Source organism: Pithys albifrons, chromosome 1 (genome assembly GCF_047495875.1).
Source record: "Pithys albifrons albifrons isolate INPA30051 chromosome 1, PitAlb_v1, whole genome shotgun sequence".
Lineage (NCBI taxonomy): Eukaryota > Metazoa > Chordata > Aves > Passeriformes > Thamnophilidae > Pithys > Pithys albifrons.
The window spans coordinates 34,929,593-34,956,409 of NC_092458.1; the positions used below are offsets into that span (position 1 = coordinate 34,929,593).

Below are 26,817 nucleotides of genomic sequence, written 5' to 3' on the forward strand. Positions count from 1 at the left end.
TTGTTTTTAATAGTCCATTGCACTTTTTAACTTTTCCAGCAGCAGGTGCGTGATATGGAATGTGATATACCCATTCGATACCATGCTCTCGTGCTCAAGTGGCCACTAGATTGTTCTTGAAATGAGTTCCATTATTTGACTCAATGCGATCTGGAGTGCCATGCCTTCACAAGACTTGTTTCTTAAGGCCCAAGATAGTACTCCGGGCTGTTGCATGTGGTACCGAATATGTTTTTAACCATTCGGTGGTCGCTTCCACCATGGTAAGCATATAGCGCTTACCTTGGCTAGTCTGTGGCAATGTGATGTAGTCAACTTGCCAGGCCTCTCCGTATTTATACTTGTCCCAGCGTTCACCATACCAAAGGGGCTTTAATCTTTTTGCCTGCTTAATGGCAGCACAGGTTTCACAATCGCGGATAACCTGGGAAATAGTGTCCACAGTTAAACCCACCTTTCGGTTTCGTGCCCATTTATAGATTGCGTTCCGGCCTTGATGGCCTGAAGCATCATGGGCCCATTGAGCTAGGAACAATTCTCCCTTTTGCTGCCAATCGAGGTCTACTTGTGACACTTTAATCTGTGCAGCTCGGTCTGCCTGTCTGTTATTATCTTGTTCCTCGTTAGCTCGACTTTTGGGCACATGGGCATCTACATGGCGGACTCTCACATTTAATTTTTTTACTTTGGCAGCAATGTTTTGCCACAGATCTGCAGCCCAGATGGGCTTCCCTTTACGCTTCTAATTTATTTTCTTCCACCGGTCTAGCCATCTCCAGAGAGCATTTGTTATCATCCATGAGTCGGTGTACAAGTAGAGCCTTGGCCATCTTTTTCTTTTTGCAATGTCTAGGGCTAATTGGACAGCTTTGAGTTCTGCGAACTGACTTGATTCGCCTTTCCCCTCAGTGGCTTCTGCCACCTGCTGGGTGGGATTCCACACAGCTGCTCTCCACTTTCGGCTCCTCCCTACGATACGGCAAGAACCATTAGTGAAAAGGGCGTAGCGTGTCTCTTCATTTGGCAGCTGATTATATGGTGGAGCTTTTTTAGCTCGACTCACTGACTCTTTTTTTTCTTCATTTGCTAGGCTGAAGTTCCCACTTTTAGGCCAATTGGTTATAATTTCTAGAATTTCAGGGCGATTCGAGCTCCCAATTCGAACACGTTGTGTGATCAAAGCAATCTACTTGCTCTACGTGGCATCGGTAGCATGGTGTGTAGGGGGCACTTTTTCTTTGAACATCCAGCTTAACACTGGTAGTCGAGGTGCCAGGAAAAGCTGGGCTTCAGTACCAATTACCTCTGAGGCTGCTCGTATGCCTTTATATGCCGCTAGGATTTCTTTCTCCATAGGGGTGTAATTGGCCTCAGAGCCTCTGTAGCTTCGGCTCCAGAAACTAAGTGGTCGCCTTCGTATCTCACCAGGCACTTTTGCCAGAGGCTCCAGGAGGGACCTTTATTTCTATCTGTGGAATAAAGTACATTCTTCACATCTGGTCCTGTCCTGACTGGTCCAAGAGCCATGGCATGTGCGATTTCTTGTTTGATCTGCTTGAAAGCTTGTTGTTGTTCAGGACCTCATTGGAAAATGTTCTTTTTACGGGTCACAAAATAGAGAGGGCTCACGATCTGGCTGTACTCTGGGATGTGCATTCGCCAGAAGCCTATGGCTCCCAGAAACGCTTGGGTCTCTTTTTTGTTAGTCGGTGGAGCTATTGCTACAATCTTATTGATGACGTCGGTTGGAATCTGGCGACGTCCATCTTGCCATTTCACTCCAAGGAACTGAATCTCTTTGGCAGGTCCCTTGACCTTGTTCTTTTTGATGGCAAAACTAGCTTTGAGGAGAATCTGAATAATCTTTCGACCTTTCTCGAAGACTTCTTCTGCTGTGTCTCCCCATACAATGACATCATCAATATACTGGATGTGTTTTGGGGCCTCACCCTTCTCCAATGTGGCTTGGATCAGCTCATGACAAATGGTTGGACTGTGTTTTCACCCTTGGGGCAATCGGTTCTAAGTGTACTGCACGCCCCTCCAGGTGAAAGCAAACTGTGGCCTGCACTCTGGTGCCAGAGGAATGGAGAAGAATGCATTAGCAATGTTAATAGTGGCATACTACTTTGCTGCTTTGGACTTGAACTTATACTGGAGTTCCAACATATTTGGCACAGCAGCACTCAGCGGTGGCGTAACTTCATTCAGGCCACGATAGTTTACAGTCAGTCTCTATTTTCTTTTTGATTTACGTCCAGGCCAGATAGGGCTGTTGAAGGGCGAGTGTGTTTTGCTGACTACCCCTTGGCTTTCTAGCTTCCTGATCATTTTATGGATGGGAATCACAGCATCTCGGTTTGTACGATACTGTCGCTTATGTACAGTTGCAGTGGCCATCGGTACTTCTTGATCTTTGACACGGAGTAATCTCACAGCAGAAGGGTCTTCTGAGAGACCAGGGAGAGTAGACAACTGTTTGGATTTTCTTTCAATCACTGTGGCTACACCAAAAGCTCACCGGTACCCCTTTGGGTTCTTAAAGTGTCCTCTTTTTAAATAGTCTATACCAAGAATGCTAGGGGCTTCTGGTCTTGTCACAATGGAATGCTTTTCCCATTGGTCTCTTGTTAGGCTCATGTCAGCCTCTACCACCGACAGGTCCTGAGACCTTCCGGTTACTCTAGAAATAGACACAGTTTCTCTACTCTCATGTTCTGATGGCATTAATGTACATTGGGCACCAGTATCTACCAAAGCTCGATATTTTTGAGGATCTGATGTGCCAGGCCATCGAACTCACACAGCCCAATAAACCCGATTATTATCTTCGTCCCTCTCTTCCTCCTGGCAGGAGGCAGGGCCCCTCTATTGTTGTTCCTGGTCGGAGCATTCTCCATCTGACGTGTGCGATGGATGCTCTGTCAGAGGCTCCTTCATCAGCATGGGGGGAGTTGTTTCTTTTGCGTCTCGGAGATCGATGTTTCTTTTCCGGGGTCTTTGCTTCAACTATGTGGACAGCTTTCTTGCTAGCTACTTTCCATTTTAATTCTTGCACTCGGGCTCTAAGTTTAGAGGTGGGTTCACCGTGCCATTTCTTCATGTTTTTCCCTAGTTCGCGCAGAACAGTCCATAAGACACTACGCTCACTCTGTGTTTTACTCTTGGGGCTTCCAGTTTTCTCTTGTGCTGCATGAGATGACCGAGAACGGGAACGAGAATAAGAACGAGACCTTTCTTTGCGATCTCTAGAACGTCTGCGTCTAGGTTCTTCTTCATACACAGAGCGTCTAGTATTCCTCTGGTGGCCTCTAGTTCTCCCTCGTGCTGCATGAGGTGACCAAGAACGGGAACGGGACCGAGAACGAGAACAGGAACTTGAATGAGAATGAGAACGAGACCTTTCTTTGTGACCTCTAGAACCTTTGCCTCTAGGTTCTTTTTCATACACAGAGCGTCTAGGATTCCTCCCTACCCTTTCCCCACTGTAGAGGGAAGAATGCTGGTAGTTAGAGGGGACCCTCATGGTTTCCGATATTCTCCGTATCCAGTGACACATTTTGTCAACGTGTATCTCATTCTCGTCCATACTTAGAGGGTATGCAGATATCAGACATGGCATATAAGACTTAGGGGCCCCATTCATCACCTTATCTTACATTGGCTGTGTGCATGGCATCTTTTCTGGGACTAAGATGTCATAGTAATTTGGATCGGAGTATATAATCTCCAACATGGCCAGTTCCCGCAGATACTGGATGCCTTCTTCTGCAGTATTCCACTTTCTTGGAGCACTCACTAAATACTCTTTAAATGGGTATCTTGCCCTCACGGCACGGAGGATTCGGGTCCAGAGGCTGGATGCCAGTTTCCTTTTTGCTGGTAGGTGGAGACATTGCTGTGATCTTAATGATGACTTCTGTTGGAATCTGACGGCGTCCATCCTGCCACTTCACTCCCAGGAACTGGATCTCTTGGGCTGGTCCCTTAACCTTACTCCGTTTGATGGTAAAGCCAGCTCCCAGAAGAATCTGGATGATTTTCTTTCCTTTCTGAAAAACCTCTTCTGCTGTGTCCCCCCACACAATTATGTCATCAATGTATTGCAGGTGTTCTGGAGCCTCACCCTTCTCCAGTGCAGTCTGGATCAGTCCATGACAGATAGTGGGACTGTGTTTCCACCCCTGGGGTAGTCAGTTCCAGGTGTACTGCACGCCCCTCCACGTAAAAGCAAACTGTGACCTGCACTCTGGTGCCAGAGGAATGGAGAAGAACGCATTAGCAATGTCAATAGTGGCATACCACTTTGCTGCCTTGGACTCCAGCTCATACTGGAGCTCCAGCATGTCCGGCACAGGGGCACTCAGCGGTGGGGTAACTTCATTCAAGCCACGATAGTCCACAGTCAATCTCCATTCTCCATCAGACTTACGCACAGGCCAGATGGGGCTGTTGAAGGGTGAGTGGGTTTTGCTGACCACCCTTTGGCTCTCCAGTTCACGGATCATCTTATGGATGGGAATCACAGCATTGCGGTTCGTTCGGTATTGCCTATGGTGCACTGTTGTGGTGGCGGTTGGCACCTGCTGTTCCTCAACTTTCAACAGTCCAACAGCAGAAGCACTTTCTGAGAGACCTGGCAATGAGCTCAATTGTTCAATCCCTTCTGTCTGTACAGTGGCTATTCCAAAAGCCCATCTATGCCCCTTTGGGTCCTTAAAATATCCATTCCTGAGGTAGTCAATGCCCAGGATACATGGGGCAGCTGGACCAGTCACAATGGGGTGTTTCTGCCAATCTCTCCCTGTCAAGCTCACTTCAGCTTCTAGCACAGTCAACTCTTGAGATCCCCCTGTCACCCCAGAAATAGAAATAGTTTCTGAGCCCACATGTCCTGATGGCATTAATGTGCATTGAGCGCCAGTATCAACCAAAGCCTTATACTTTTGTGGGTCTGATGTACCAGGCCATCGAATCCACACAGTCCAATAGACACCGTTGTCCCGTGCCTCTACCTGGCTAGAGGCAGGGCCCCTCTAACACTGATCCTGGTCATAGCGGTCAGAACCTTTTCTCAATGAGTACACCTGGGAGGTGCCCTCCTGTGGGTCAGATTCTTGCCCGTGGGAAACTGGGACTGCACTTACTCTCACTGACCTTCTTCCATTCTCCTTCAGTTCTTGTACTCGGGCTGCAAGGGCACGGGTGGGTTTCCCATCCCACCGTCCCATGTCTTCTCCATGTTTGGCCAGGAAGTACCACATCTCAGTTCGTGAGGTCTGTCCACTTCCTCTGGCTGGGGGGCGTCTGGCTCTGACTTCAGAGGTTCTCATTCGCACTGGTGCCACTTGGAGACTTTCCCTAATTTCCTCTCTGATCGCTTTTACCTCTGCAGGCAGCGTCTTGAGACTCTCAACCAATGTCTCTACAGCAGAAATACGGGCCTGCATTGGGCTGTGGGTCATGCCTTCATATATCCGGAGCTTATTTGCTACAGTGCCCACTGTTTCTTGGTTCAGTGGGCATGGGAAAAGCATTTTAACAAGCTAAACAATTCATGCTGGTTTTCATGAAGCAACATATCCCACCTCACCAAACCTGCCACCCCTTACTGTATTCATAAGTCTATCAATATGACCTCTCTAACCACACAGAGGTCACACCAGCCACACACAGGGTGACATGAAAAACACAAAGCAGCACTACTTCCATTGTTAATATGAGGCCACGACACAGCCAAACCGGTATAACCACAGGAACAAAACACTGAAGTGAGACCAACACTTAACTACCCAGGATCCATCTGCATTCTGTGTGTTGGATGCTGCTCTACTGAAGATGCCACATGCCAGTTTCAATTAATGAGTTATCATAACATGTTGCACGTACAGGTATCTCACAATTATGCTTTCAGGATGAGCAACATGCTTTTTATTTAACAAGGCTTTACAACACTGTCTGTTAGGATGCTAAATAAAGGATCCCCCAACACAAAATACTTACACTGGAAATCATGGAATCACAGGAACGATTGGGTTGGAAAAGACCTTCAAGATCATCAAGTCCAACCCTTGGTCCAACTCCAGTCCATTTACCAGATCATGGCACTCTGTGTCATGTCCGATCTCAGTTTAAAAATCTCCAGGGATGGGGAATCCACCAACTCTCTGGGCAGGCCATTCCAATGTCTGATTACTCTCTCTGGAAAGAATTTTTTTCTGATATCCAACTTAGATTTCCCCTGGCAGAGCTTGAGACCATGCCCCCTTGTCCTATTGCTGACTGCCTGGAACAAGTAACTGCTGCCTATTAAGTTTCCTGAGAACTCTTTGCTTCAGGATGTTTTTTCCAGAGGCACAGGGAAGAGTTACCAAACAGGCTAAGCTAATTCAATGGTTTACCATGACCTGTCTTCTTTCCAGCTCTAAGTCCTACAACTTCCTTTGCAAAGGCCCATCAACAACACAGGGAAAAGCTGGGCACTTTGTACAAGAATTCTAATGAAGAAGAGTTACAACCACCTTGAGGGAAAAAGAACTAATTCCATAACCTCAAAAATCATACTCTCAAAGAGTATAGATTAAAGATATACAAGCTGTTCATCTGTAGTATTTTAGTATCTTTCTTATAAATAGATACTGTCAACTTGAAAAACTATTAAATACTGTTGTTTGAAAAATATTGTTAAAAACCCCAAATGTTACAGACACACTTTGCTTACACGTGTCCAGTGCCACTACCACAGACATATCTACACATTCTAAAGCTGTTCTATTTTCCTGCTTTTCAAACTTAAAGACCATGCAACTGATTAGGCTTGTGAAAAACATCCTGAGGGGAACTGAAGGAGCCTCTGTGGCTTATATTATCCAAGATTGAAGACATCACACACTCAAGGAAAGTGTACAAAGGAAAGCCCTGCACTAGTAACATTAAGTAACACAGCTACAACGATAAACAGATTGGAAAAAAAATGAAATATTTAAATACCTTTTATCCTTTAGCCAGGAAGCTACAGATACAACCACAGTATCACAGAGGAATGCATTTAGAAACACCTAATGTTACTTTTATGTTGTTAAGAGAGACTCAAATACCCAACCCAAGTTAGCAACTTAAGCAAATCAGGTTGCCTTACAGTGCCCTAAGATGGTCTTTCCCACCTACATCCAGAATTATTACACATACCAACCAACCTTGGAAAATTACTGTTCAGTGTATTTTGTGATAGCCAAAGGTTTCTCTGGACTAAAATGCAATTTGCAGATGTACAGAGCTCAGTCACTTGGCCTTGGCTGACATCTAGTGGAGCTGGAAGCTGTGCCTTCAGTTTCCAGCTTTTAAGTGTTTGTTCTTCCGGAGCAGACAGAATTGCTCAATTTACACTATTTATTGCAACAAATTGCAGCTATGAATGCTACAGGCAGTCTTTAAAAAGACTAGAATTTAAAAGAAATATGACACTTGGTCCTTTCCACACTTTTCACTAGAACAGGAAGTTCTATTCTACTTTTTACAGAATTCAGCAACGCAAACGCTTGTCATTTTCTCTAAATCACAAGCACAGTTACAGACAACACTGTAAGGCACATACATAGGGTGGCCAGGATTTGTGTTGCTTTTGTCACCTTTCCAGAAGGCCTTCCATCAACTAAAGCATGCCAATATCCCTTTTATTTTCAGAAAAAGTCACATATTTACAGATAAAATAAACATTCCAGGGCTTTCATGGCTTGACAAGACTGTTGATGTGGCCAGAGATCTGTCCTATTGACCTCTGTCATTCAGAAACAACTGACCAAAACAGAAGTAACTTGATATTAAAGTATATGAACACTCAAAGTTACAGTATAGAAATAAATACTATTCATCCAGCATGAGCACAACTTTCTAAAAATCACCACAGGACTTCTGCTTAATCCCTTTTCCATGTGGGAAACCTGGCCTGTGTAAAGAATTCCATTAGCATGGTGCATTAATATAATGCCAAAAGGAGAGGTTTCTAGAAATGCAGTACTGCTTAATATGTGATGGCCTAAGTCTGAATCACACCCTCTCTCCAAACCTCATGATTAATTTCAGCCACCAGGAAAGTACAGTGGAGTGGTAAAAGGCAATCTAAAAATAACAAATAAGGCTCTGCTCCCAAAAAGGAATGCTGCAACCTTTCCAGTCATGCATTCCCACTGCCTGCTTTCACTCCAGCACTGCCTCACAAGACAGTCACCACTGACAGGCCACAGAGGGCAGGAGTATACACAGAAATGTTCTGCTAAGCAATCATTTCAGTCTAAAGAAGTCTAGGGTGCTCACTACAAAACTCTTCCCACACACTATGACACTGTACAGAAAGAATATGAGGATATAATATTGTTTTCTTTTCACACCTACACACTAAAGGATAGTTTTATTATTATATGTAAAGAATAGTTTTGATGATTTTTTAAGCTCTACACCAAACCACTGGTCTTACAACAAGTTTACCTGTCATTATCCCCTCCATTTAGATGGGCTGAATTCTTCTTGTTTATTCTCTCCCTCAAAAATGACTGCATCTCAAACTGCCGAGATCTCTTCTAAGGAGCATGGTTCCAAGAGAAGGGATGGGAAAAGGAAAAAAAGATTTTCAGGGCATCCACAGGGATTCAACAGACTTCTGGAATATGCTAGGAGAAAACAGCATTTTAAGGATGGCTCATTGTATCAGTCACCTTGCAGTTTTGGTAGGCACAGGAAACAACACTGGGATGCTGCAGCCCTGATTTTGGTGGGACTGAATGACCACCTTACAAGTTTCATTTTCACCTTAAAAGGACATGTTTCCAGCCTCAACCAATTGGAGTCAGACCATTCTACCTGGGGCGGGGTCACTTGAGGTCATATATATCTGTGTTTTTGAATAAACTTGGGATTTTGCTTGAACATGATATTGGTGTGTGCAGTCTCACTAGAGCATGGTCGGCAACAATTGGTGGCCCCGACGTGATTTGAGGACATGGAAGCCATCTGCAGACCTGCCTAGAACCTTAAGTGGTAGCCCCCGAGAGCTGCTGTGCCCCAATTTTTTGGGGTGCTTTGTGGAGAAGCCTCCAAGAGCTTCTGTCTCCCGTAAACTTGGGAGTTTGTTTTAGTGGCCTTCAGAGCTGCTGGAAGAATGTGGAATGAAAGAACCACGACCTTCAAACTGGTGAGTTAAAGAAACATGGGAAATTCCATTCAACTAAAACGAACTTAGTGCTTGATAAGTTTGAAAAACTAGCTCGTGTTACAAAAACTAACATTGAAAGACAAGCATTACAGGAATTTTTGGACTGGTGCTTTAGTTGAGGGCATTTAACCGATGCCAATTCCACGTTTTTCATAGAAATATGGGAAAATATTGGGGCAGATTAGTGGAATTTAGCGCAAACTGCACCCAAAGAATTTTTGCAGCTTATTCCGTCATATACAGCTATAAGGAAAATGCTGTTAGAGGTAGAACGAGCCCGTAAAAACCTCAAGCTACCTGAGAGAAAAAAAAAGCCTGCTTCTGCAGGGCGGTTTTTCCCCTGAGCACCCTCCGGCACCGCCGTGGGCACTGCCGCTCGCGGAAACGTCGCCACGGTACCCCTTTCCGCCTGTGCCGTCCGTCGGACCCCCGCTGCCGTTCCCTTCGGCATCACCACCGCCCTATCCACAAGAGCGGAGCCCGGAGCCGAGCCGCGGAGCCAGCGCTGTGCCCTTGCCATACCCACATGCGGCACCGCCTGCTCCTGCTCCGGAAAACCCGACGGAATCACAGCAACCATGGAATCAAGGCTTTTCCGCGCTGTTCGTCGCCGCAAAAAGCCAAGAAGTCGTCTTTGCACCGCCTTACAACTACCAAGAAACAGCCTATGCACAGCAAATGAGACCACCAGCTGCCACTGTAGAAGTGGCCAGACCTCAACAGCAACCCTGGAACCCCACGAGACATGCAGCAGAAAACATCCAGCCATTCCAAACCGTGAGTGACTTTTATTTATATCCTGAAAGCAGCTTTCCCCCGTCCGTCCACCTTCGGCTCCGCCGCCGCCGCCAATGCCCTGCGGGTACCTCGGGGCTGGGGTGCCTCCACCACGCTTCCTGCCACCCCGCGAGTACGCTGGAGTCGCTCCGTTGCGGCAGGAGACTGCCACGGGAGACATTTCAGCGGCGCTCGAAACCACGTGGCCAGGAAAACAAAGAGACCACATGATTGAAAAGCCCACGAAATCAAAGGAATTGCGCGCCCTTACCACGAGGTACAAGGACAGCCCAACCCCCCTCCCTACTGCATGCAAATCAAGGCGCGTGTGCCAGGCGCGAGTCCCCCGCAGCCCGTAGGAGCTGGGGTACGGGAGGAATTAGCCCGCCCCTGGGGCGGATCAGTTCCCGCGCCACCCCCACCACCTCCTGCGTGGATGGATATGCCCATTGACTGCATCATGGAGAGGGGAGAGACTCCTCCCCAGTGGAGCGGAGCCAGCAAAGCTACCCCTGGGCGTTCCCTTCACTGCGTGCCATCCACAGCGCAAGCGTCCCGGGAACAAGTTCCCACAGCGCCGGTCGCGCAAGACACAAGCTCTGCAGCACCAGCGGGGACCCTCTCCCCGATAGCCGCGCGCTGCCCGCAGCTGCCAACACCAGCACTGGAACCCCCAGCACTGGCAGGGACTTGCCCTGCGCTGGCAACCTGGTATCTGCAGCCTTCATCACCGACAGCCACACCCACCTGCTGTATCCCAGAATGGAGAGCAACAGCACAGCCGTTTAAAGGCATGGCACCAAAAGAAGCCTCTGTTTGGGACATGCTGGGGGGAGCTGGGAATCACGATGTAATAAAAAAGGGATTTGAAACATCCAAGAATGCTGCCTTAGCTGTTTTTTCTAACCTTCCTAGAACAGGGAAGCCTCTGGTAACTCAAAAGACCATTTCAGAAGCTTTCACAGCTACTTTGATACAGTTAACTGAAGCCTGTGCCAAATTGCCCTGGATAGAAGAGGAAGAAAAAGCAAAGCTACATGCCCCTGCTCTAGCCACAGCTCTTAGCAAACAATCTACCCAAAAAAGGGGGAAAAGACCTTGGAGTTTAACAACAAAATCTTGTCCAGCACAACCAAAATATAGCAGAACTCAAAGCTTCACTGGGGAATGTAACCGTTGTCACAGACTTGGTCACAAGGCCCATGATTGTCATTCTAAATATAAAAAGGATGGTACTCCTCTAACAAACATGGGGTGGGGAGCTAGGCCTCCAGAAAACCAGAGGGGCTGCAAGCCATGGGGCGCAGCCAGTCAAATATCTCATGGAAACTGGAGCCAGGCTGCCTTCCCCATATGGCAACCACAACCACAAGCAGTGGTAGCCTAGGACTAGTTATTAACTGTCCAATCAAACAAGAACAGTCCAGTTCAAGAGCATGTTGTTTAGCCTGTATTTTGAAATTCTGTTAATTTTCAGTTAAAGTGAAGTTTTGAGCTTATTGCACTGCCAAGTTGCCCAGCAGGCTGTAGGGGTAAGGCCACCTGTCCCCTCAGCTGCTGAACATTTTCTGCAGAATATAAGTGGTTATGTTTAGCCTTTGTGAATTTCCTCTGTGAATTCACACTTGTTTACTGCTTTACCAAGAGTGTATAAGGTGACTAAAAATCAAAGCTTCATTCTCAAGCCTCTGTGATGGCCACACAAGTTCTGAGAATGGACCTTGAACTATAGCATAAGGAGACTTAGTTCAGCTGGACTGAACTTGCTTCTTTGCTAAGTGAAGTCACTCTGCACTCTTGGACACTTTGCACAAAGTTTAATAAAATTTGTAGTTTGTTTACAGTGGTTTGTGCGGTGACGACTGCACAAAAAGACCACAATTTCACACGTGAAAGAAAAGTTTCTTGTTTTGCACTAGTCGTAAGTTTGTAAATTCCAAACATACATGTCTTAGTCATGTATTAATTTGTGTTAGTTTACAAAGGTTACTGTACCTCCTTTCAAAGATCTGTTTTGAAAAGAGAGGGGGAGGTAGGGATGTGTAACCCGCAAAATACCCTGTTAAGTCTTGAATTAGCAAAATTTAAGACTTTCAAAATGTTTTTTCTCAATTTTCAAATTTTCAGCCTTTCTGTTCAAGTTGCAATATGCATGATGTGTATTATGCTGTTTGCATTTTTGCTTTGTTCTTTGAAACAAAAGGGGGAGATGTTGCAGCCCTGATTTTGGTGGGTCCAAATGACCACCTTACAAGTTTCATTTTCATCTTAAAAGGACATGTTTCCAGCCTCAACCAATTGGAGTCAGACCATTCTACCTGGGGCGGGTCACTTGAGGTCATATATACCTGTGTTTTTTGAATAAACTTGGGATTTTGCTTGAACATCATATTGGTATGTGCGGTCTCACTAGAGCGTGGTCGGCAACACTGGGACACTTAATGCAAGCATCCTGCAGGGAACTACAAACTATTTCACTCCTCCTACGTGTCTGTTCTTGAGTAGTACAAGTAAAATTAGCCTCCTTAGTTTCCACACTCTGACCTAGTTTCTCCAATTCAAGAACGGGCAATATTCTAAAATCTGATCTCCTATTCCCTTTAAATCAACACCTGACCCAAACAAGCAATCTACTGTGTGAAATCACATAAAAGAAAACACACCCACGATCACTCAAGGGCATACAATCTACTTCAAAGGCAGCTGACATTACCAGAAGGAAGCCCAACCCATCTACACAACAAACGCCTCAAAGAAATAGGTATTCTTAAAAGATTCGAGGTATGCAGCATAATTTAAACTCTTCCCCATATTAATAAATTAACATGTTACAAATTATTACATTAATATAGGCTTATTTTTCTTGAATATACTATACTTTAATGAAAATTGTGCTCTTCAGAAGAGACCACTTGCAGTTCCCTAAGTACACAGGCAATACTGCTCACAGAATAAGGAAACTGGGAAGTAAGATTTAGGACCAATATGTATGTGTATGTATGGCCAGACTCGGCGAACGCAGATTTGGGCAGGGCTCTCCCCACGTGGGTGTGCCCTTCCAGCCTGTGCAGTGGATTTTTTAGGTGAGGCACAGCATATGCGCAGAACTGGCCCCACCGTTTAAGTCCCAAGGTCCATCTGCCACGGCCGAGCGAGCTTGGACAGTGACAGGGAAGTCCTCGGGACTGTCACAGCACCCGGTACTGACCGCGGCTGACCCTGCTGAGCATCCGAGATGTGACGGGATGGGATGGCAGGGAGGCATTGAACTGCCAGGGGACGGTCCCCACTGAGACTCAAACTCAGGTCCTTGGGATTCAGAGTCCAGAGTGCTCTCCTTTACACCACAGGGCTGCCCGCACAGACCAATACGGTATCATCTCAAACCAGCTGCTGAGAAGAAACCCTGTTTCACTTCAGATCACATAATTGCTATTGCAGCAACCGTGTCCTCAGTTAATCAGAGCTGAGCTGAGCTCGCCCACATTTGCAAACAGCAGGGCTGCATGGCTGTCACACCACACACTCCTCAGGAACTCAAGAAGGAAACAGCAGCAGATGAAAGAGCCAACACTGCATGAATTTCAGAATAAGCTTCTGCAGCTCCGCTACAAACACAGACTGTCTGGTGCATTTGTACCTGCAAGAGCCATTTCTCCCAAGTCTCCCACAGAGCACACGGGATAACCGCTCTGGCTTTTTCATCCACACTCACCAGTAATATTCCCATTAAACATCTGCAACCTGCAATACACAACTGCTTTCTCCACCACACTCCTCAAAGAAAGCCAATAAGACAGCACCTGTTACACTTGCAAATTCTATTTATTTTGGCATAAGGGACGTTCCACCTGCTCAAACCAGCAACTCTTGAAGAGTGAGCAAGAATAAGAGTTAATCTTATTTATAATCATATTTATATGAATTTTGTGCACTAGAGAGGGAATCAAGTTTCACATTCTCTAAGGACTTTTCTTCTGGGGTTAGATCAGTTTACTTTGGCAGCATAGGGTTGAAACACAAAATACCCATCAAGACTAAAAACAGCCCAAGTGAGTTTTAGGTGGGTAAGATCCAAGTGTCTCTATGGAAAGTCTGGGCATTTCCTGATCATGGAGAGGAAGTATTGTCAACACATTAGTGAAAGATGGAGAACTCTCCCATGGATGAGAAGACAGACAGAAGCAGGCCACAGAAATTCACTGATTTAACAGCTCAGTGACTAAATCAAAAGCCCACAATTCTTCTGCAATCAGTGAAAAGAGACAGGGACCTTTAAAGGTTGATCCATGAGGCCCCTAGTGATTTCCCAGGGAGATGACAGTACACAGAGTTCAATTACACACTTCAAGTCTGATGTCACTTATCATTTCTCTGTGAATGAATATTGCTCCCTAGTACAGCTGTCATCAAGCAGAGATCATGAAGAGTCAGGCACACGCGAAAGACTTGTCAAAGTGCTACACTGTTTCAGACAACACTATTTCACCTTCATCACTATACTGCCACTATTGGTCATTTATTCATACCAGTTAGCTTAGCTACCTCACGAAAGAGCAGGAAAGACAAATTCAGGCATGCATCCCATATGCTCTAGAGCATCAGAGCTGAGATGTGACCGTGGCTCAGAACCCAACCTTAAAAACAGTGATATAGTTCAACTTAGGATTCCAACTTACCACATTTTTGAAGTCATCCTCTGCTTCATCAAATTTTCCTTGCTTAAGCAGTAAGTGTCCTCTCTGTAATCTTGCCTGAAATGAAATATCAGATAATTTCTCTGGATTTACAACAGGAATTCAGCAGAGTATGAACACAAATTGGCAAGTATGAAACTTTAGTTTTCTTTAGCAGGAAAAGAAAAGTTTCATTTTAGTACAGCTGACAAGCTGGAACAGAGATCATAACACCCATTCTTTGTCTTCTTACCTCTTTAATGGTATTGTTCTGCACCAGAACTATGGGACAAAAAGCAGCCACAGTTTTTATGAACAGGTGCAACTCATGAAAAGAACTCACCTGAAGGGTTGCACAAACAAAGGTGAATATTGACTATATACCATTTTTCTGATTATACAGATTAAGGAAACAGCAGAAATAAACAATAAATAATTCCCACATTTAATTCTTCCACTAAATTCAGAATAATTGAAACTATGTAAAAAGACAAGTTAATCATTTATATATTATATATGATGATATATGATAGAATGTTTTCTTACAACAATGAATTTAACATTTACTCCTTTACTGTAAACTATACAGGACATGCCACTGCCCATGGAAAAAGGAGATGAGAGAATCAGATGGAGAGGACTCAAACATCCGTCTGCAACTAGTGAGGCCACTTCCATCTATAGTATGCAGAAGTGAGAAAGGGGTAAGGAAATTAGAACTTGCAACAATCCCATAGGAAGGCAGCGAGATTAGGACAGTTCCTGTGGGGAACAGATGCCAAATCAAATGCTGACCAAGACTGAAGAAAAAAAAGAAAGCAGCATCTGTGTGCTTTCTTCTCCATGTCCCAAATGGCATCATCTTGGTGACCCAAGAGAAGAGTAAATACAAGTGAGAGAAGGGAAGTGTTTAGCACAAACCCATGAAGAACATGAACACAGTAAGCTGTTAGTTGTTCAAATAACTGGCTAGATTGTACTCAGCATAGCTGCCAATTAAAGCACATACACCACTGCTACTACTTTACTCTATTTAAAGCCTTCAGGGTGAATTCTCTATTCCTGTTGAGCAAAATCTGAAAAAAATCCCCACCCTTCACTGAAGCAGGTGGGGGTTTTTTTAACACATGACCAATCTTCAGTAATACTTACTGATGTGAAGTCCTGCTTTAATTCAACGACTTTACTTAAATCACGAATTGCAGCTTTAGATTTGCCCATGGCTAAGTACACTGTGGCTCTTCTGTAATAAGCAATGTAGTTATCAGAGTCTCCCTCTGCAAATGATCAAACAATAATCAGAATACTATCTTAACTGAAACTTGGTGTACAGCAGAACTGTAATGACTAAAAACATATTATCTTACTATTAAGTCCTTGGAAACTGATACTTACTAAGACATTGCATTTATAACATTATTCAAGCAGTATTTTCTATGCAGTTTCATTATTTAACAATAAAGACTACAAAAACACATGCCAAATAATTAATACTGGAGATCAAATATGTACATTTTCTTCAGCTTTGCATAGGAGAACACACTAACCCTTTACTTCCAACTGCAGGGGTACATATGATAGCACGCTAATCCATCATTTTCCTAGCCAGTCTCTGATCACCAAATAGGATGAAAGAAAATAATCTCCAAATCACCGATATGTTAGTCCAATGCCATCACAGACACATAAGGTCTTTATATCATCCACTAAAATAGCAGCAATTTCTTTCTAGAATAATGAAGTGGGCACCAACACCCCTTCTCAACAGCAGACAAAGGCACACCATCATCAAAACCTAAAGGCTAGATCAGATCTTCAGGGCCCACACATTCTATACTGTCTGCTGGCCAGAATTCCAAGATACAGCAACTTTAACTGTTTTGAGGCCAGCACACAGACATACAGCCATACAGAAGGCAAACATCAGTCTCTGAAACCAAGAACAATTTTATTAACATTCTTCTCTCTACAGAATTTCAGAGAAACAGGTGAGTTACTGTGGGCACTCAAGGAAAAGTAACTTAAACCACCCAATCAACCATATGCGATAGAAGACAGGAAACCTTTTACTGTGCTATTATAAACAGAATAATCAATCCAGAATTTGCAGGCAAGAACATTCATATCTGAGGAACAACAGAAGTGTTTTTCTTCCTCATCTGAGGTTAAGTTGAACTTTAAAATAAACGGAAGAAATAGCATTGCCAAAAACCTTATGGTCAACAACCAATTCTCATAGCTGGCCACCTCCATTATCAAAACACTAGTTCAGTTCTCACTGGAAAAGGTACCTGCACTCTTTCTCTACAATGTCTTAATCTCCAGGGCTGAAACTTAACAATAACTCCCATGCTGCACACCACAGCTTGCATGACAGCATTATGGGCATCAAATAAATTCAAATGTTACTACCTTTAAAAAAACCCAAGTATTGAGTCCTACCACATACACCTGTGTAGGCTAAATACAAATCAACAACTGGAATTAAAGAACTTCATTAATACACAAAGGATGAAAGATAGCAAAGCTAACATAGAAAAGCACATTCCAGCACTAGATGATTATCTGATGGTCAGTTTTGCCTCAGTACCCCAATAAGAGCAACAAACAGGAACCAACACTTACTCACAGAGAAGGGATAAGCCACCAACTCGATGGGATTGAAGAAAGAGTTGACAATTTAACTGAAGAGAGGTAATATAGACAGTAGCTTTCTTCTATTTCAGATGTTTGCAAAAAACCAAAAATGGGCTGGCTGAGGCAAGACAAAAAGATCTATTTACCTCACAGTCTGCAAAGATGTAGTACAGGCCAAAAAAAATTCTTACCTCCTCTATAAGCACAGTTGACAAATCATGTTTTAAATCCTTTCAAAAAGGCAAAATGCAAAGAAGTATGTATGGCCAGACTCGGTGAACGCAGATTTGGGCAGGGCTCTCCCTACATGCCCTTCCAGCCTGTGCAGTGGATTTTTTAGGTGAGGCACAGCATGCACAGAACTGGCCCCACCGTTTAAGTCCTGAGGTCCATCTGCCACGGCCGAGCGAGCTTGGACAGTGACAGTGAAGTCCTCGGGACTGTCACAACACCCGGTACTAACCAGGGCTGACCCTGCTGAGCATCCGAGATGTGACGGGATGGGATGGCAGGGAGGCATTGAACTGCCAGGGGACGGTCCCCACTGAGACTCGAACTCAGGACCTTGGGATTTGGAGTCCAGAGTGCTCTCCATTACACCACGGGACTGCCCCACAAAGAAGTAGTCTGATGAAAATTAGGCAATCAGGATGAAATCAGCATCCAACTAAGAATCCCATCAAGGTCACAACTGCAGTGGTCACACCATAGTTCTAGAAGCTTCTCAAGCACAGCTGGCAAAGCAGAGGGTTTCAGCCCTGCAGGCCCCTCACTGCTCATCCCACCTCTCACCTCTGCAGCCTTTGCAGCACCACCAGCACAGCGACAGACTGAACTGGACTTCTCACCAAACCCAAGTTAAACTTTGACAACCAGTAATAAAGGAGTAAATCACACTGAACACAAATCCCACAGAAATGCTTTGGTGGCAACACACAAAAAAAAGGAGTAACAGAATGCCTCCTGGTGGAAACACAAGAAAAAAAGAAGTTGTTCTCTTCACTCCCTTTATATAAGGGAAGCTGATCTTGCAGAAGGTAAAGAAAATATTAGTGACTCAGAATCAACTGATATTTCATTTATATCTCACAATTAGACCAAAGAATAAATAGAAAAGTGTCAATAGTATGACTCATCAATGTGTAACATCTTAGTAATATTCTTCTCACAGAGAAAATGATGCACTTGCACACAATATAACAAACTCCAACAACTTAAAAAAAGCCCGTCTTTCAATTAAGAAATAGCAGTGTTAATGGGCATTGCTCTTTACTAGTGCTGTCTCTGTATTCAATTAAAGGATTTAAATCAGCAAAGTTGCTTTAAAATTCTTAAAAGCAAACATTTAACTTCTCAATTTGTTAATAATGCAAAACACCAAACAAGAACTAACTCACTAGTTAAGTACAAGAGAGGGACAATTTTAGTCTCCGGTATCTCAAACCTGTACGTTCCATTTCACTGAGGTATTGCCCACTTCAAGATTTCATTAAGAAAAAATAAAAAAAAGAGAAAGAGACTATTTTAAACACTGGATTTTTTTACAGCACTGGATAGAAAAAAGCATGGATAGTCAGCCTTTCTAAGACATACTTTGAAAAATGCCATAAAGATGAAACCTGATGGTGATGGCATTAGACACATGGGGAATACCCCATCAAACGATACCAGAGTCAATTATAATTCCTTTCTTACAGGTAGCTGGCAGAACAGCAGTGACTTAGTGTTTGTGCATGATGTAGTTAATTTAACACTTTTCTTTTATCAAAAGCAAAGCATAAATATTCTACTGCATCTGTTGGCTCCTGTCCAAATTGCTACCCAAAGGTGCTCCAACTTCAGCAACTCACAGAATGCAATTTGCAAGAGAACAGGATACTTAATGAAGAGTATAAAAAACCCTCCCAAAGGTATTTCAGTGCAAGAGTCATGTCCCTGAGATACATACCTATAGCTGCGTGAAAGTGAGACAAAGCATCTGCGAGCTGTCCTGCAGCCAATAATTTCTTTCCCATTTCAAGTTGTTTTTCTACTTCTGCATTTATTCCACATTCAGCTCCTTGAAGAAAAACAAGAGGATTGAGGTTTAGAATGACCAGTTTGATAATACCAAGCATACAGTGATAATACAACACATGTAACAACACGTTATTGAAATAGAGGCAGAAGTCACATCTACCTGTAATTCCAATGGTCTCAGACGTGTTTTCCAACCTAAATGATCCTGTAATTCTGTAAAGTAACCTGCAGACTAATAAGCTCACAGCAAGTCCCAATAAGGATGTGTCAAAAGTAGACAAACACCATAAAGCACCACATTGTGACAAGTCACCAAATACACGTTTCTGCTCCTGTCTACACACTCAGTAACAGACTTTTGCACATCAGCATTTCTACATCAACTACAAAAACAGCTTGACCAACTACATTTCTATGTGGGCTTTCGACTTTAGAAGAACCTGGAAAAGCACTCATAACACACACATAGTAAATATACAAAGGCTAAGTTAAATTTCATTACTCTGATGCTAACTTAGTACTTAACTGAGAACTGGTAGCAACTTAGAGATTGGCTTCTCATCTACTGCACTTCGGTCTCATCATCATCATTTTCAAGGCAAACAACTTCTAGAGCGAAATTTTGACACAACCAATTAAAAATTCTCACTTCTTTTTCATTTAACCAGTAGCAGGAAAACTACACTAAAACAGTAATTCTTTGAAGTGCCAGTTTTAGTTTAAAGCTAATAAATTCTGCTGCTCCACCAAGATAAAACTACTGTTGAGCAGAAATGAGGAGCTGAGTGCAGGTCCACACATCTATTCAGCAACAGGTTTTCATGTGTCCTGCTTCCTGCAGTCTTCAGATCACAGCAGAATTTCTCTACAAATTACTTACCAGCTTGTGACTATTGAAAGTTTCACACTATAAGCAGTTTTCTTTTACTAAGACAATACCCCATGCCTAAATTTAGGCAAGGTAATATACTGATACCCTGAATGAGCATACTACATTAAAACCAGTGATTTATAAATTATTTCCCTCAGGTTTTGCATTGAGCTAATTCAGAGAGGCATTTGAATTAATTTTAAATATGAAAATGCAATAGCACTTATTTATTAAGAGTCTGAATAAAAGCATCATACTACACTGATTGAAGGAAAGTATATCCAAACTTCTCACACTGAAAGGTAATTAAACAACAAAGTATTTGTAAAGAAAGAACAGCAATTTATGATCACCAAGTCATCAGCATTTTAGACCTAGGAGTTCACAGCACCTGGGATCTTAATTTTTCTTTCGTACTCTTTAATACAGTTCATATATTTTAATTCCATAAGGAAATCATAGAGCTGTTGATATTAAAATGAACAAAATACCTCCCATGTCCAGTAGAGAAAGCTCTACCTGCTGAAAGATTGATAATAATTCAGCAAACTGGATTCTAGGCCTTCAGTTACATTATTTGTTTGAGAACAATGAGAGTAAACAAATTCATTTAATTAATGGAAATTACTTCATGAAATAAGCACCAAATTTCCAGTGAGTAATTTTTTTGTTTAAGTAGATGAAGTTAAAATAGTAATTACTTATTATATAGACAATTTAGGGATACTATTAAATGATGCATTTTAAAGTCAATTCAGGTATGTACAGCTCTGAATACAATATATATAAATAGCTTCACTCATAGGGGACAGTAATTTTTTTTTCCACACACAGAATTCTGTTTTCAGATAGTTTTTATGTGAACATCCAATTTTTAGAAAAAAAGGACATTCTTCCTGCCCACTTTGCTTCTTCTCTAGCATAAAGCTTTGATCATCAAGTAGTCCAGTGTACTCTAAAATGACAAAAGCAAGCACTGGAGGAAATAATCAACACAACAAAAAAACTCGTAACAAAACTGGAAAAAAAATCTCCACAAACTTCCCCAGATCTGGAAGTACACTAGCAGCAAATCTAGTATCTAACCATAAACAGACTGAAGTATTTAAAATGAGCTAATACAAACTAAAACTTCTTAAGCTTCATCCCCCTTGTCTCTCCCCACATGCAAATCTCTGAAATCTTCCAAAACTTGTCAGTCTGGAGTGGTATCCCACAGGAGGGCTGTAAATCACTCTTTGATGAGCTTCCCATCCAACTAAATATGACATTCCATCTCCACAGTCTCAGGCATCGGAAGGAGTGTCCTTGTTTCACATTTAGTCACATCAGGACAGCTCCAAGAATACATTTTTCCACAGTAAGCTGCACCTACACAATTTGGTGTCTTTCAAACATGTTATATTCTGTACAGTTTTACAGTTACATAATCCCTTGGGCAGGAGAGCCAGCTTTTTCCAAGAGAATACCAAGGAAAAATAATAAAAGAAACGAGAGAGGTGGCCACTGAGGGCAAACAAGTAAATAATAAAAGTGGGAGCAACACATAAAGAAGACGAACTGTGAAGGACTGTAGGTTCCCTGTATGTTTGTATGGCCAGACTTGGTGAATGCAGATTTGGGCGGGGCTCTCCCCACGTGGGTGTGCCCTTCCAGCCTGTGCAGTGGATTTTTTAGGTGAGGCACAGCATGCACAGAACTGGCCCCACCGTTTAAGTCCTGAGGTCCATCTGCCATGGCCGAGCGAGCTTGGACAGTGACAGGGAAGTCCTCGGGACTGTCACAGCACCCGGTACTGACCGCGGCTGACCCTGCTGAGCATCTGAGATGTGACGGGATGGGATGGCAGGGAGGCAATTGAACTGCCAGGGGACGGTCCCACTGAGACTCGAACTCAGGTCCTTGGGATTCAGAGTCCACGGGACCGCCCGAGGTTCCCTGTAGAACAGGACTAACTATACTTGACATACTTTAAACCACACATTTAACCCTGAACTGAAAGTAGCTGACCATGGCAAATTGAGGTGTGAGCTCCAGAAACACCTGTATCATCAGCCTAACCATGATGAAAAGTGACACTTACCGTAACTACTCAGGAACACTGACATGACAGGTGGGCTGTTTATTCACAGAAATCTATTGCTTATTCATTTTCTGGCTGTTGGCAAACAACTGTTCTAATAAACCAGCCCACAGCAGACATCTGAGAACTGGTAACACAAGTACAGGAGTCCAAGGATTGAAATTCTGTGCAACTTATCTGGGTACCTATTCACTCTTTGGTCTAGAAATGAGCTAAGAACTAAAGTTCAGCCAGAGCAAAAAACCAAATCCACACCACAGAGCTCCTTCCAGCAGACACACAGCCCTTGGTGAGCTGGATACCAAGGGCACAGCTGAAGTCGCTCTGTACACTCCAGCAAGAAACTAAATTTACAGAACAGACATCCAAGTGTAGTATTTATTTTTAAAATTTCCAAGTACTTTAATTTGAATATTTCTAGAGCCTGCCTAATTGTTATCTACTCACCAAGGCCCTCAAAAAGTCACACACAAGAGTCCCAGCTGTCGAATCAAGTCAGATACTTTGGATAAATTCTGTCTGTACTCCTGGCACCGGTGCAAGAGCGGAAGAGACAAAAAAAAACCAAAACAAAAGAAAAAAACCCCACAGAACCACCCAAACAAACACAAACCCCCAAAATATTCCCAGATAATTGGCTGCAGCCCTGACAACTCACAGGACAACAGTCAGAAGGCACAGGGAAGATATGGAGGTGCAGCTAACCTGTTTTTCTAGATAAATGCACTCATTCCAAATGAACTTCCTGGTAAGATTTCTGTTTTATTAGAATAATTACTGCTAATATGTAGGTACCTAAGTATACAAACTTCAATCATATCTTCACATAATCAGTCACATCCACAGTGTAAAAAACTCAAGAAAGCCCTGCAACTTGAGAATAGTTTCAAAACGTTACCTTTGTCTACACACTCTTTTACCTCCTCTAGAATTTTCACCTTCTTTTTTTGTCCTGTCACAAATCTTAATTACATTCATCTAAGCTTTTTTTTTTCACATAAAGAAGTTCAATGATTGTCTTTTACAAGTTTTCTGATCTGAATCACCCTGTGTTTAGTACAACGAGTCTCAAGTTTGCTGCTGTTATTTTTAAACAGGTTTGGGCTTGGATTTATGTATGTCTGCAAGCATGTCTTTCAAACACGACACTAAACAAAGTAACATATGGACAAGCAACCACAGCTTCAGAAGCAATACTTCTAAAAATAGCATGGCCAGCAGGACCAGGGCAGTGATCCTTCCCCTGGACTCTGCATTGGTGAGCCCACACCTTGAGTACTGTGTTCAGTTCTGGGCCCCTCAGTTCAGGAAAGATACTGAGGTGCTGGAGCGGATCCAGAGAAGAGCAACAAGGCTGGTGAAGGGACTGGAGCACAAGTCCTATGGGGAGAGGCTGAGGGAGCTGGGGTTGTTTAGCCTGGAGAAGAGGAGGCTCAGAGGTGACCTCATCACTGTCTATAACTACCTGAAGGGAAGTTCTAGCCAGGTGGGGGCTGGTGTCTTCTCCCAGGCACTCAGCAATAGGACAAGGGGGCACAGGCTTAACTCTGCCAGAGGAAATTTAAGTTGGATATCAGAAAAAAATTCTTTACATAGAGAGTAATCAGGCATTGGAATGGCCTGCCCAGAGAGGTTGTGGATTCACCATCCCTGGAGGTTTTTAAACTGAGATTGGACATGGCACTGAGTGCCATGATCTGGTAAATGGACTAGAGTTGGACCAAGAGTTGGACTTGATGACCTCAGAGGCTCAGAAGTCCTTTCTAACCCAATCGATTCTAGGATTCTATGATTAAGGCTCACAAGGAGCCTCAGAATATCCAGTTGAGCCCTGTCTCGCTTCCATCTATCAAGGTTTTATTTCCCTGTTTGCAAAGCAATTGGCAAACACAGCTAAGACCAGCAAACCAAAGGCCCCGCCCCCGAGCGGCCCTTGCTGTTCGGGGCGAGGAAGAAAAGGCTCCTGAACTCAGCAGGAAACACACGGTAGGGGTAGGGAAAGAAACACTTAATGCTTGTGGTTTGACAGAAACCAGCCGAGCTCTATATACTCAGAGCCCATTTATTCTTCCCCATATTACATTTCCTTTCTTCTACCAGAAAGGAGAGGGTGAAAATGAACAACACTCCTCTGTCCTTCTCAGTCACCTCTTTTTGTTTCAACTACTGTGGACAAACAGCCGTGAAGAACGAGTCTTCCCAAGAGAGGATCTGTGACAAATTCAGCACAAGTCTGGGTATTCAAATAGCAGGAATTCAGGGAGCACAAGAGCAACCTGCTACAATCACCAAGTATTCAAAAACCTTTTCACTGAGTGCATTTACCAGCCAGATATAAAAAATATTCACAGTAAGATACAAAGTTCATACAGAATGACTCTTCCATAGATTCATGAATCAGATGACTCAATGTATACTTCCATTATCAAGACATCAAGATACAAATTTAAATGTGAATATGCACACCTTCGGGCTCACAGATCAGTGCTGAAATAAATCTAGATACATTATTTAAAATAACCCCTCATCCCTAAATTCTCTAACTACACATTCTGGAAAATGAACTCATGAACTGAGAGGTTAGTTTAGTAAGATTCAGAAACATCACTTCTCATTCTACTACTGAACTCTACTAACTGAAGTTATGAAAACATCCCCCAACTTAGAAAATGTGACTTTATAAGTCCAAATAGCTTTTAAACCACACACTCAAAACCAAGCTGGCAGCTCAAACTAAAGAATCCTCAGCAGGAGCATCACTGCCACAATCTCAGGGGAACAAAAAGTATATTTTCACAAAAGTTACTGTTTGGCTTCTAACACTACTAGAATGCACATTTTCAAAAAGGCAATTTGGCACTGCAGTGTGTAGTTTTATAATACAGTGGATCTTTGACACAGATGTTCCTGTGGCTGTCTGCTCAGCTGAATTATTCCTTAATTTAGTTTGTCAATTAAATTTTTAATGTTACTCTAAATCAATCTTAAGTCCACCGACTTATTCTGACTACTGACAGCTTTGGTTCCACCTCGCTCTGCCACTGCCAGCTGAAGAACTCCCCTCAGGTGAAACTCTAACTACAAACACCACTGTATAAGCGAGTCAGGTATTTAACAGAAGCCTGTGAATAAAAGTTTGGCTACACAGGTGTTGCTGACAGTGTACTCTGAAAGTAAACAAGCTGCACAAAGTGCAGATAAGCTGAACTTCAAACATTAATGGTGAAGGAGGGGGAAGAGGAAAAAAAAAAAAAAGAACAGAAACCATAACAACAAAACAACATCAAGAACAAATGCAACAGAACTGTCCAAAGCCTTAGCGAAGCCTCACAGAATCTGTACGTGGGGCACTAACACTGGCTGTGGCCGAGGAGAGCCACTGGAAAAAACCTTGAGCTTGGGAACTACACAAAATCCACACCGGAATAACAAATTCAGGGCCAGCACGGAACGGCCGATGCTGTCGCTCAGCTGAGCCCTAAGACAGGCCGGCACCCCGAGAGCTCGCAGAGACTGGCAGCAGCCTCCCCCATCCACGGGGCAGCTTCCCCCATTCCACTGGGGCAGCCTCCCCCATACAGCGGCAGCCCAGGGAAAGCAAGGTGCACACACACAGCTACCTCAGCAACTCAGATAAGTCCCAACAAGTCACCGGCAGCGGCCGTGCCCTCATTCCGCACCGTTCGCCACAGCCCCGAAAGACGAGGTGACAGCGCGGTACCTCCCTCCTCGCGCCCTTTCCCGAAATATCCTTCCGTTCCGGGGCCGAGGGAGGGTTCCCCGCCGCCATGGCCGACACGGCACAGCCCGACCGAGAGCCCGGCAGGAGGAAGGGAGCGAGGCCGATCGGGCCCAGCCGCGGCCGGGCCCAGCGCCGGCGGGAAGACGGCACCGCAGCCGGAGCCGCACGGCCCTCGCCCCGCCGCACCCTCGGCGCCCCCGGCCTGGAGCTCACCCTGGTACTGCAGGTCGAAGAGCACGAGTAGGAAGGGCAGCGCGGAGCCCAGGCGCCCGGCGGATGCTCCGGGGGACACCATCTCCGACCGCTCCGCCGCTGCCGCCGTCCCGACAGTGGCAGCTCCGGACCCGGCCCGACCGACCCGCGGCTCCCACTGCGCCGGCCACGGTCGTGGGCGGCGCTGATTGGCCGCGCCGCGCGTGCCCGCCCCTGCCCGGGGCCTGACGCCGGACGTGAGGCTGCGGCGCGAGCGCGCCCGTCCCCCCGCGCCGGGCCCCGCCCATCAACCTGCCCGGAGCCAAGATGGCGGCGTCCGAACTGGAGGTGGCTGTGCCAGGAGCAGGGATGGCGGTGCCCGGAGCCAAGATGGCGGTTCCCGGAGCGCAGACGGCGGTGCCCGGAGCAGGCGTTGCCCCGGGCAGGGATGGCGGCGCCCGAACTGGAGGTGGCGGTGCCTGGAGCAGGAATGGTGGTGCCCTAACCACAGATGGGGGCGGTGCCGCCCCAGGCCGGCCACGGAAAGGGACATGGTCCATGTGCTAGTCCTGTCTCTGCATTTCATCTCCTGCCTCTTCGCCCTGCCAATGC

The 26,817-nt window shown here is 44.5% G+C and overlaps 1 protein-coding gene across 1 annotated transcript in view; it reads right to left on the reverse strand.

Annotated features, from left to right (window-relative positions):
* The window catches only part of DNAJC3 (DnaJ heat shock protein family (Hsp40) member C3), a 43,056-nt gene extending 16,633 nt beyond the window's left edge, over positions 1–26,423 (reverse strand). Inside the window, exons 1-4 of the mRNA XM_071549381.1 lie at positions 26,227–26,423; positions 19,247–19,357; positions 15,814–15,938; positions 14,665–14,739 (exon numbers count right to left, since the gene is read on the reverse strand). Coding sequence (XP_071405482.1) covers positions 14,665–14,739; positions 15,814–15,938; positions 19,247–19,357; positions 26,227–26,308 — 393 coding nt within the window. The 5' untranslated portion in view covers positions 26,309–26,423. The remainder of the gene's footprint in view (positions 1–14,664; positions 14,740–15,813; positions 15,939–19,246; positions 19,358–26,226) is intronic.
* Positions 26,424–26,817: the final 394 nt, after the last annotated feature.